General features: G+C 40.0%; 1 protein-coding gene across 10 annotated transcripts in view; it reads right to left on the reverse strand.

Moving 5' to 3' along the window:
• Positions 1-12,509, reverse strand: part of ARMH3 (armadillo like helical domain containing 3) — a 123,441-nt gene that overhangs the window by 58,078 nt on the left and 52,854 nt on the right. For 8 of the 10 annotated variants that reach the window (XM_086901226.1, XM_086901227.1, XM_086901234.1 and 5 more), the window contains exon 23: positions 10,322-10,397. In XM_086901226.1, the coding sequence (XP_086757352.1) occupies positions 10,322-10,397 (76 nt within the window). Of the gene's footprint in view, positions 1-7,746; positions 7,787-10,321; positions 10,398-12,509 lie in introns of those variants that run through there. The other 2 variants (XM_086901232.1, XM_086901233.1) reach the window with 1 other exon arrangement.

Below are 12,509 nucleotides of genomic sequence, written 5' to 3' on the forward strand. Positions count from 1 at the left end.
CTTCAGCAAGGCTCAACATATCACACATGGGCTTAACTTCAAAGCAACCACCGATTTCAAACTAAGGAATCAAGAACAGTGTATGGCAGACCTATTGCTTTCTATGTTTACAAGGGAATGTCTGCCCCAGACAAGCTCATCTCAAGTATCATGAAAAATTAATGTAAAGCTCAGATTTCAAAGCAAACAGTGTTGCAAAATTATAAGGAGGGTATTAAATAATTAGAATTTTTTTTAAGTAAAAGTAATTGACCTTTGTTCATGTGCACTGCTTTGCTTAATGACCTCTCTGTAAAGTCTTTTTGGACACACCATGAAGGACATTATATGAAGTATATCATATCCACACCTCTCTGTCAGCAGCAAGAGTTTTACATTAATTAACATAATACACAACCTTCCAGAAGAATCATCCAGTTTAAAATTCCTCATCCAAAGTGTGTGCAACATCACGTTTGTTTAGAATAAAAGGCATTAATCCTGCCCTCAAAGCACTTATCAGCCACATTTTGTATAGTGGATTGCAACTTTCTTTTTTTTACAGTACCCAAAGCCATTATTGAAATTCAATGTTCTAAAGTTTGAAGTCATCCTTCCCTTGGCCACAAAGGTTGCATTACTTCCCATCCCACACAGACTCAAAAACTTTCCATAATCCAACTAATGAGAAGAAAAATGTCGCTGTAATTAACACACAAAGTGATGACCTAATTAATTGCTAAAGCAGCAACATGAAAAAGCTTTAGGTTTTCAAAGTTTTCTAGCAAAGTCAGGCAAAAAGATTGCCGGGGAGCTTTTCATTCACTTTCATTCCACTACTGGTCACCCTGAAAATAAGACATATTTGAGACCATGGTTTTATATCCTATCTAACAGGACTCCACCACAGAGAGATCCCTTCAATGCGCCAGTGATCTCCTGCTTCACGCTCCTGACCAAGTAACACCCAAATTCCCACTTCTTGGGTTTGCAGTACTACTGTTTCAAGTCCCGTACTTAAGGCAATGCTTCAGGCAATGATTATGTTGATATTAACAGCAAGAACAGTTTGCAAAAACCACCTTGCACTATACCAGCACAAGCAAGCAAATGTGTGTTTAAACCCTTCAGAACACAACATCAGTGACCACTGATGACTCTGGGCATAACTATAAAAAACAATCAGTAGCATTTCAGTTTAAAACTAGTTTAACAGGTCAATGCTGCTAAGAGAGACTGCCCTGTTGTCCCTAACACTGAGCTGTTTGTGCCTCCACCCTCTACAGGCTGACACAGTCACATGTGTATCCAATGAAGGCTTAAAAACAGACCCACATTAAAACATTTTGTTTCATCCTTTTTTGTCCAGCTTATAGAGTTCTATCCTGGGTCAGGTCCCCAGTCTCCTCCTTTACATGCAGTGGGCACAATGCAAGCTGCTCCCACAGAAGAGAAGGCAGGAACCCTGTCAGTTTATTCCTCCTTCAAGTGAGCAGAGCACAGGCTGAGGAAGCACACTTGGGGCAGTTTTGCCAGAGGAATAGCCTTTAACTAAGCCCTTACCAGGATGAGATATCAGAATCTGGTACTCAACACAGATAAATTCTTCATGAGATTGCTGTTACCTTAACCTGGTTGGCTTTGATTGCTGAGAAGCCAAGCACATGGGCATTTCTGACTGCTGAACCTTCATTCAGCATCCCTTGAAACAGGCACCAGAAGTCTGACCTCACAGCTAAGAGAGAAATTGATACCGCTTAAGCATTATGCCATCATTTTCTGAATTTTATTCTAGCTGCAAGGGTTAGAAAAAAAATAAATTAAAGACTATACAGAGTAGTAATAAAAGGTTGCATTCTGGGATTCCCAAGCAGCCAATTTAATTCAGGACATCAGAAACTCTGATGTATCTTAGCACTTCCATCTGGACTCAGAGATATTAGAGCACATAGATTTCACACTTTGGAAGGTGAGGGGGCAGGTGTGGTGTGTGGTAATCACATTGACTCAAGTTCTGTTTTTCCCCTCCCCTCCAAGCAGCATTTTAGTTTCACCTTAGCCAACTGGTATTTACTGGGAGTTGCAAAGTTAGCCCCTTTCCAACCTTGATTTACATGACTGTGCACTGCCTCATCAGAAGAAGTGTGGCACCAGGAAAGAAACTGTTTTCTGTTTAGCTCGCCAAACTGGGTAAGACAACCAACTGGTAGGGCAAGACAACCTTCTCTACCTTCATGGCTAGAGCTCCTAAAAAAACCCAACACCTTAACTTTAAAAGCTGGATTGAGTATTTATTTTAATGAACAAAGTCTTAGAAGCAAGATGTCTTCCTCTCACAGTTCCTTGGGAACTGAGCTCCAGATTCTGGTGCAACCTGAAGTACACCGGAAAAAAAACAACAGACTGCAGTTCTGCAGTCATGCTAATGTATTATTCTTGCTTCAGTTCAAGATAAGGTAAGTACTTCATTACCTTAATGAGCAGATGTACTTAATGAGTGGGTACTTTGTCAGTTTAGTCCTAAAGGAAGATTAAGAGAACAGGGTATTTACATTCCTAGAGCAAACCCAAATTTTAGGCCCCCCACTAGTATAAGATAATAAGAAATACATGTTACTGGCTTTTGAAAAGCATTTCTTTAAGTACACATCCCACAGCCCAGACTTTCAGAGGGAATAATAATTTTGGCTGCTGCTGTGAGCAACAGATTTCTTTTAAACAGAAAGAGCAAAACAGCATTATACTACATCACTTTTCAAGGGAAAAAGGTGTTATTTAAGCTCACAATGATTTTTACATTGTTTGGGTTATGAAGAAAGTTGCTTAATGTTCTTTCTCCACTGAAGCGAATCTTGAAAGCCAGATTTGAGACCAGCAGAGATCAGAGTCCCTTATATTTACCCAAAGAATAAAACCAGCATGGACAAAGTGTCGACAAGCTATAAACAGCTGTTTCAAACTGTGCTTCAATCATGTTCCAGTAGAGCCAGTTCTTGGGGCCAAAAGAATCTGGTTGCTTCCTGGCTGCAATAGAGCTACCAACAAAGACATTGACTGTAAGGTTGAAATCTATCAATTAGGAACTGAACTCATGCCAACCACAGTACCAGAGAAATAATGAAGATTGTTCTCATAAACAGGAGGAAACAATATAATTCAGAGAGAGAAACAGCAGAGCCCTCTGGATTTTGAGCTTCAACAAAAAACCCAAGATGTTTACAAGTCTGCATAGGTTTGCAGCACCTGCTTTAATGCATTACTGAGACATAACTTGCCTGTGTCCAGCACTGGGATTCAAGACCAAAATATCTGCAAACGAGACAGAAAAATAACTTCTGACCAATAAATATTATGTCCACCCCTGAAATAAACCAAAAATACTCCCCATGCTGACATATATTCTCCACTACTTTTATGTTTCCACAGAGAAAGGTATTTGGCAAGCAAAACAAAAAACAATTTCTTGGCTGGTGCCACTTCTTCAGATACAGTCACTCACATAAATCAAACAGGAGACCATAACTGCACTGAGAAGTCTCTGACTTCTCTCCTCTACTGTTTTCCCAAAGCTTCACACCCCAAATTCATTGGCACAAAAGCTGAAATTATATGCCAACATCACACCTCCAAGGCTGCATACACAGCTTTAAAAAAAAATAAAAATTGCTAGCAGCTTAACTTTCACCTCGTAAGCCTACAATCTGCACCCATCAGTCCAGCAGAGATCTGCAGACAGGAATTCCCTATTCACAGAGCAGTTGCATTTGACAAAGAGCAAATGAAATCTGGGTTCCTAATACATTAGCAATGGAGGCAACATTTCTCACCAAACTGATAAGAAGCCGACAGATCCTGCCCAACTTTGCAAATCTTTCACATTTCCAGGCAGAAATGTTTCCAATAAAATGTCCAGGATGAAAAAAGCTCACAAGTGGGCAAACTGCATTGAGATGTTCACCTTATTAGAATCACTTCAACTAAGAGACATGCTCAACTTTGGAAGAGGCCACCAAGCTGTGGCTGTTCTGCAGCCACAATCTGTTTCTGCCCAGCACACAATCTTCCCTTGTACAGAGGGCTCACCTCCACAGCAAACTCTACAGAGCAGCTGAAGTACAGAAGTGGATCCTGCTCCCAAGGCCTCTCTTGAAGGCCAGCCTGTTGCCTTTGAGACATGAGGAGAAGAGATGAAAGCTGCTGATACAATTGCAGACCTTGGAAGAAAAACTAAGAAAGCAAATTAAGCGAGGCTACCAACCTAGGAATAAATCACTTCAAGACCCTCCCCACCCCAATCCAAAAAGCCATGTTTACTTTGAGGATGAAATTTTAGAGCAAAAGTGATCTCTGCAGAATGGCATCCAAATGCACTGAAGAAAGCAAGCTATGGCTGTGGTATTTCAGACAGAGACATTCTTTGCCATAAAAACATCTTTGCTTAAAATCAGCATCAGCTCCAGAAACTGTAAGTCATCACAAAAAGTACTAAAAAATGAAGAAATCAATCCTTCCAAAAACTGACTGAAAACAGAAGTTTATTAAAGAGAAAACAGGCTTGACATTATTAGAATCCCTTCATGACTGAAAGGGACATAACTGGCAGAAAGAAGGAAGGTGACCTGGGAGGTACTTGACTTGCCAAACTGTGCTGCTGTGTTTGTGGAACTGGTCCATACAATGCCACTCAACCAACAGATCTGCTCTCTGGATTTGGGCCAGTGGCAGAGACATTTAATTAAGCCACTGCACGAATAAGAAAGAATGAAAGAAAATTATAGCAGAATGAAATTGGCTATGGCTCTGTAAAAGAAACACACCAAGATGAACCAGCTAGTAAATAAAGAGCAATAACTGAAAACCAACACTCCTGCCTTGAGAAGAAATCAGATAATGTATAAGAAACTAAGCGCTGAAGTCACAAGACTAGATGAAAGCCTTAAATACTAATAAAAATAACTGAAACATGGGTTAGACTGCTGTGCAAAGATGAAACATTGCAACCCAAGATAGAAATGCTTCTTCCCTTCTTTTTTGAAGGAAAATTCTCCTGGAATTCTCCTGTTAATAGGTTGCTGGTCATAAGGTCTTTCCATTTCAATCCACCCACTTCCTCTGTTCAGGTGCCAGCTAATGCCAGAACCTTTCCACATCAAGATCTGTTGCTCCTAGCAAAGGAACTCTCCCTACCACAATACTGCAAGGTCGAGTGAAAAACAAGCAGTGGTAGCAGGTGGACTCTGAGTACCCACTCTAACTCAGTTACAACCACTGTGGCATTTCAGGAACTGTTCTGCTGTGCCAAAGTCCCTATGCAGTCAGAAAAGCATGCAACAAGAAACACATGAAATGACAAGAAGCATCTGCTAGTTTTGCTACTTCTGTGAGGAGTGACAACAGATCACTAAAAAAGAACCGGAACAAACTCAGAATCCTCATCTAAAATCTGATTTCAGATTTTCAGCATCAGAATTTTTTTAGGCTACCATGCTACCATCTGAAAAGTGCAATGAACTAATTCTTCCAATTAGCTTGGATGCATACACTTCAGAAGTTTTCTTACATCATTTTAGTTAGAATTTGATCCACAATCTTGTCAAGCCTGTGTTACTATTTTAAAGTACTAATAAAATACATTACTGAGTTTCTCTTTGAGCTTTGTTGCTTTTCTCTTATTAAAAAAATAATTGTTGACTGTCTTGTACTATCCTGTGATCTGAGCTCAGTCAGGCTGATTAGCAGTGACAGCATGTCAGAGGTCATTACCATTAAACACACCTCAGTGAACAACTCAATGGAGTTGTTATTCCAACAATGTAGTCCTCACAGGTGGTTTTAAGAATTAAAAAGGGAATGAACTCCAAACCACTGTGGGCTGTAACCTGCATGCCTGAGCAAATTCTGCTGCTCTGCACTGGCTGGCCCTGAGCAGCTCCACATGGTCCCACAGTCCCAGGGGACTCATCCAGCACAACAGTACTGCTGGAAGAAGCAACATCTGAACATTTACAGCCAACCCTTGTGGTTCATCTAGGAGAAGCTGGAAACAAGAAGGTGCTCGGTATTTTCAGCTCGAAGATTATGGCTTTAATAAGCCCATGGTCAAAGGAAACATGTCTGTGTGTGTGTGCTCTACATGTAAATAAATATTTATCATTTACATGCATATATGTGTGCATATGTCTGTATATGTATTATATATGTATTTATACATACACAGTCACCCACATACGGATAGTCACATTCATATATAGGTGCATATACCTATAATCTTCATACAGATATCTGGATTTTAATATATATGCACATAGATTTTCTTGACCATTTCTTTTCATAAACAGCCTTTAAGCTTGCTCTTCCATTTTCACTCTGATTCATACTGGCAAGAAATGTGTTCATATGTCTATTATGTCTGTACAGTGAGAGAAGGAAGAAAGTGTATGTGTACAGATATAAATACATATTTTGCACACAGTCTCAGCTGACTGTAATCCGTAGATCACCACCCACACCACAAATACAGATTCATTTCTCTATCAGCAGGTCCATTTTCACATATCCTGCATAAAAAACATTGCAACATGACTAGGTCAGCAGCATTTTGTCTTCTCTCCCCTTAAACAAACTGTTCACTGCTAAATTCCTTGCAGTCTGGTGGAACAATCCTGAAGGACTAGGTGGACTGCTTACAGCCACCCACTTTCTAACAAATATCTGAATGGAGTCTTCTCCTCTGCCAAGGTTTTCACTAAGTACAATTCTGTGAGTGCTGGTAATTTATGAGGAGCTATAGCTTCAGGGCCAGGATAACAAGTATCCTACAAAAAACAAGCACAGTCCAATTCGGCCTAAGTAAAATTACAAATGTTCCTTCAGAGTGCCCATGCACAGACTGGCACCAAGCATAACCATTTTATACACATCCACACATACTCTAAGTGCTCTTCCCAACTCCCCAGTCTCTCCTTTACAATCCCAAAAGCAGCCCTGGGAGAAGCAGCACCTTCCATTCTAGGAAAATGCATCACACAGGGTGGCTCAAGTGGAACAAAAGTAGCTGCAAGATGGAAGGGTGAATGAAAGCACCAAGCAAGCAGTGTATGCTACAACAGCACAGAAAACACCTTAAAAAAAAATCCTATCGCCTACTTCCATGCTACAAACTTACTCTCTCTGCTTATTAAAAGTGTTTCAGTGAAAAAAATAAAATTACTTTAAAAATTATGATGGGGCTGAATTTCAAACAAGGGAGAAATTCAGCCTATTAATCATTGAGTTAATCTATTTATTCACCTTGGAAAAATCCTGATCAGGAGAAAGTCCATTAAAAGAATGCAGGGATTTAGCTGCCACCTTTCTCACTGAACAGGCAATCAGAAAATGCCCTTTGAACCCCGCGTTAATAAAATTCTCATTAAATGCAAGCCTGCACAATGTTATCTTGAAGAGGCTCATTAGTTTAAAAAAAAAAAAATTGTCTCAAAATGTGTTTATTTCCTCATAGGTGAGAAGGTGAGTTTTCAAACCACCAACTGCTGCACCTTCCTATTTCAACCCCACCAGTGCTGCAGCTATATCTTGCAGTCTATCACATCTCAATTATTTATGAAAGCCACAGAGACAAATCCACAGACAGAAATTATAATGACTATTATGATAAGAGAATGATGATATGAGAATCACTCATTCCAGTTTGGTATGTAAGATTTTCAGACAGATAAGGATATTATTATTCTTTCTTCTTCAATTTTTCAATCTTTCTTTCTTCAATTTTTCATTTTCCTTGAGTTGGACAGAAATTATAAATTATCTGTAAAAAGGAGAAAAGGCAGGAATAGCCTCCCTGTCTCTTAATATTCAAAAAGAATATTCATGACTGCTTTTTTGACTGGAGTAAGAACAACAAAACTCAGACTGTGCACTGGAGAATTTTTAGTCCAACTAAAAGGTACTGTTCATACCATAACAGGATACACAAAGCGGGATCTCTCTGTAGCCGAGTTTAAAGGAGAACATGTCTAAGATCCTCTACATATTACTCATTCTGACTGTCTTTTTAAGCAATTAATCAGCAGAGCTCATCGGTCCAGCACTGTGGGGTACAAGCAGGACTGTTTCGGTGTCTCCTCAACACTTACTCCTGTTACACAAACACACTGCAGCCTTGAAACTTTATAAACAACTCACCACTCCTCTCCTGGCAAAAATGCACATAAAAATGTACACTAGGATTTAGGACACTTGTTAAAGCCCACTGTATGCATGCACAGGCAGATGCTTTTCCATTTCTAAAACCCACTAAAAGCCCTAGGATAAGGAAATTGCAATGTTTATTTATTTTTAAATAGCTTGTGTAATGAGACCAAGATATAAAACCAAAGCATGACTCTGCACTGCACAGTTACAGCAAAAAGCACATAATCACTGCTCATAAAAGCTTTACAGAATGATGAAGCAAGGTGAGGAAAAAATCCAGTGTGGATTTCTCTAAATTCATTTCTTTCATGGCAAAAGCATCCAAATAAGACACAGTATGCTAAGACGGCTCTAAGGGAAAACCAAAGGGGCACAAACAAACAGGAAACCTGGATAATGGGGAATGAAGCCAGGTTCTAGTCCCAGTCACCACTTTGAACCATCACACTGCCAAACAAAAGCACACTACCTTTTTGGACTTACCTGCCTACTATGAAATCTACTCAGCTAAAGAACCCTTCAAACATAGTATTTTTACCACCAGAAGAAAAACAAACCAGAAGACAAAACCCTCCCTTCTTTGCTTTTTTTTTCTTTTGAGAGCGAGGAAATAGGATAAATCATACAGACTAACTTCTCAGAATTCTAATCCCTCTCAAGGCCTTAAATCATCTGTAATTTAGACCTTTACTAATTTCACTGAATGAAAAGCAATCATTCATGAAATTTCAATATAGATGAGCAGTTGGGTGCAGCAGAGGAAAGCTCCCAGAAGTCCAGAAGAGAAACAGACTAGAGGCTTCACTGATTCCAGACACCACCGCATTCTGAACATGTCTGAAGGCATGTCATGGTGCAGGTTTTTTGGTTGCATCTTGTCTCAGCTGCAAGCTGATCTTCACAAAAGCAGTGGCAAAGCCAAGAGGAAATAAGCCTATGCAAAGACTTGGTTCCACAAAGCAGAGGTTTGTGCACAAACTCTCTGTGATCACTTGGTTAGAGCATTCCCAGAGCAGACACTTGGTGTCACGTTAAGTGCCAGTAGTCAATAGCCACCTGTTCTGCTGCTTCCCTCCAAGAGCTCTACCAACCCACACATGTTCACTTACAGCTGTTTAAAAAATACCCAAAAATAAGCACAACAGCAAAATAAGTCTAGAATAATATATGAGGTTATCAAGCTTACAGGTCCTTAAGGGAACCTTTAAGGTGGTTTACAGACACGTAAGATGTATAGTGACTTGAAAAGTGCCCTCAGCAAGTTTGTCCTACACAATGTCTTTTGTAGTGAGAAAAATGATGAGTACTAGCAATGCAACATTACTGAGTTACTTGGTGTTGCACAGACACAAAATGTCTGTGGTGACTAGGGAAGTGATAGACAGATTTTTTTTCAGTGTAAGTACTTTTATCTTTTATGGTTTGTTTACAAGCCAGAGCTAAGAAGTCAATTTTCCCTCTCAGCATTCCTCCATTTTCCAATCAATCATATCCATAATCCTCTTGCCCAGTACCCAGCTTGATCAGTAGTAGCTGCTTCAGGTGCCAGAAAAATAAATTATTGCCACTGTGAAAGAATACATACCTATGAATCTATGAAAGAATAGATTTACACTCCTTAGACTTACAAGTAAAGCATAACTTCTCCCTTTCTGCCCTTGAACAGGAAGAGGAGGCTGAAGAGAACATTGAAATGTCCTTAAATAATCAGTTTTAAACACACACAAAAATCTTGCAATATTAAGAGGCCTCGAATCTGCTCATTACAGCAGGCTTACAGTCCCCTTCATAGCTTTGTGGAATTGCAATAGAATCATGCAACAGAAATTCATTAGGTTCACAATTGCTCTGCCAGCACAGCATTATTCTGTACTGTATAACTTCTCCGAAGAATGATGTGAAGATTAATTCATTACAGTTGTGCTATGCTTCGGTCTACAGAAGAGCTAAGAAAATTATTAGAGGACAATCAAATCCTGGTAACCATTCCTTTATGCTTATGAGCCCTGTTTAGAGCAACAATTTAGCCCAACAAGTAGAACAAATTCAAAACAAAATTCATTAAAACAAATGTGAAACTGTCATTATAGAGACGTAGTCACACAGGAAATAAGAAACTTTAAAAGAGTATTTCATTTCCACTCCTTACCTAATATTGACTAATGCATGGGTCACCTTGCTTGCAGGCTCCTTCCATTGACCAGCATTGGTAGACAGCCTTAAAACTAAAAGAAGACGACATTTAGGAGTGCTGGCACAGAACTGGCAATTTCATAATTCAAAACAGGGGGAAAAAAAAAATCTGCTTTGGGGAGACGGCAGTCCAGGAACCACATCAAAACAAAGGTTAGCTCTGAGATTGTGATCCAGGGTAGAAGTTCCTTTCAAAGCCCATCTAAGAAACTTAAGGAACATGGAAGGGGTGAGTGGAACAGAATAATGACTTGGAAGCAGAGGGAATGGAAGAACCTGAGTCCTCCGAACTGCTTTCATTATCACAGACACAGTTCATTTTCCCAGAAACAGAGCAGAGCCCCAAGCCTAGAATAGCTTTTATTCCACACACAGCTGTTCTCCTCCAGCTCCTGCTTACACAAGGTTCCATTTGAGCTGGACTGCATACTGCAGTTTAAACCCTCTCCAGCAATGAAGAATTCTTTACATGCCCATTTATGTAGAGTTGCAGAGGGGAATCACACACCAGCGTAAAGAAAAAACACTGCCTGCAGGAAGAAAGGTGGTGTTCTCTGGCACAGATGGTCTCTGACAGACTTAAGAGCAGATCTGAAAACATTCTGCAATAGGAAGAACTTCTAGGGAATCCAATTATTTTTTGCCAGTGTACCAAAAATATTTATTTAGGTCAAAATATGTACTGTTTTTATGATGGCACTTACTTGCACAGCTCTTGGTAAGCATCAAAACAATAACAGATCCTGTAGCAGATGTTTTGATTAATTTCCATATTGCCTGAACAAAGGGAATTTTCAATGAATTTGTACATACAGGGTTTTCTGGAGGTTAGACTCCACAAGAAAGGTTCACCCTCAATTTAGAAGTGAAGGAACAGCTCACCAATCAAATTTAGGATCATCCAGAAATACGGATGCTACAAGTGAATACTTAAGCACAGTGGCTGCATACTTATGCCTATAATTGAAGGACAGAAGCTTTCAGCCCTGCAGATCTGCAAAGTTCAGTTTCAGAACAAGAGAAAAAAAATTAAGTCAATTACATTCCACCTCCACTACCAACACTTAAAGTTTTAAGCACATTAACAGAAAAACTAAAGGACCAAGTAGCTTTCTCATCTGTGCTAACAAATACCCCAAGGCTAGGGGACAGAAGGGTCACTACAGCCTCAGAGACAGCCTGACAGGGAAGCTATCAGGACACCTGGTAGCCTTCATCAGCTTGAGACGGTGCTACCTTCTCACTTTCTATTCTACCATTACATGTCACCTGCAGAAAAAAGTTGTCAGCTCTGAGTAACATTGTTTTGTCAAAAAATAGGTACTGTACTTGAGTATCTGAGGTAATATATTCAATTCAGGCATCTGCAAGAGTAATTCAATGGGGTTTACTCTACCTAGGAGGATGGCAAACATTCATGTGATAAATTGTTTCAACAGCTAAGGTGTGCCTTTTGCAACCCAACTGAGGAAGTATTGGAGTACATATTCCTCTATTCCTCTTATCTTCAGCTTCCACAGGGGATGGATTTGAAAAAAAACATTACCTAGTAAAAGCACCTCATCTTACTAGTTGCAACTCTTGGGAGTAGAAAATGGGTTAGCAAAAAATCACAGGCACTCAGAGGGCAGAAAAATGGCCAAGTGATCCCTTATGTAATGGCTGAAAACTGGGAAATTTATACGAAAGGGCAGTTTGTTTCTGCTTGCAGTTACAGAGGGCAGTCAGCTACTTTCATTTAGGTGAGAATGTCTCTCTCCCATGTCAGAAGAGGGCTGTGGACAGCTGTCTGCCCTTTAACTCTCCTTATACGCTTATATTAACTCCTGTTGTTCTTAGGGTGATCCCACTGAGAAAGGAGCAGAGGGTGATGGAACGAAAGGTCCTTTTGGAATAAAGCAAACAAAGTACACAGCTATATTCTTTTTTTCACAGCTTCAAGTATGCAGCACACCAGTGCTGCTGCAGCTACCCTGGGCTGCAGGTTCCTGTGTATAACACTGCCTGATTATGCCTCCATGCATTCCTTGCTCTTCTCTTTGTTCCTCTTCCCTGCTGGGTGTCACTTGGCTCCCTTCCCTCTCTCTTGAAGGATGGCAGCTTCTCCCTGTTTTGCCAGGGGGCACATTCTTCAGTCCAGCAAC

Source organism: Cyanistes caeruleus, chromosome 8 (assembly GCF_971803275.1).
Source record: "Cyanistes caeruleus chromosome 8, bCyaCae1.hap1.1, whole genome shotgun sequence".
Taxonomy (NCBI): Eukaryota; Metazoa; Chordata; class Aves; order Passeriformes; family Paridae; genus Cyanistes; species Cyanistes caeruleus.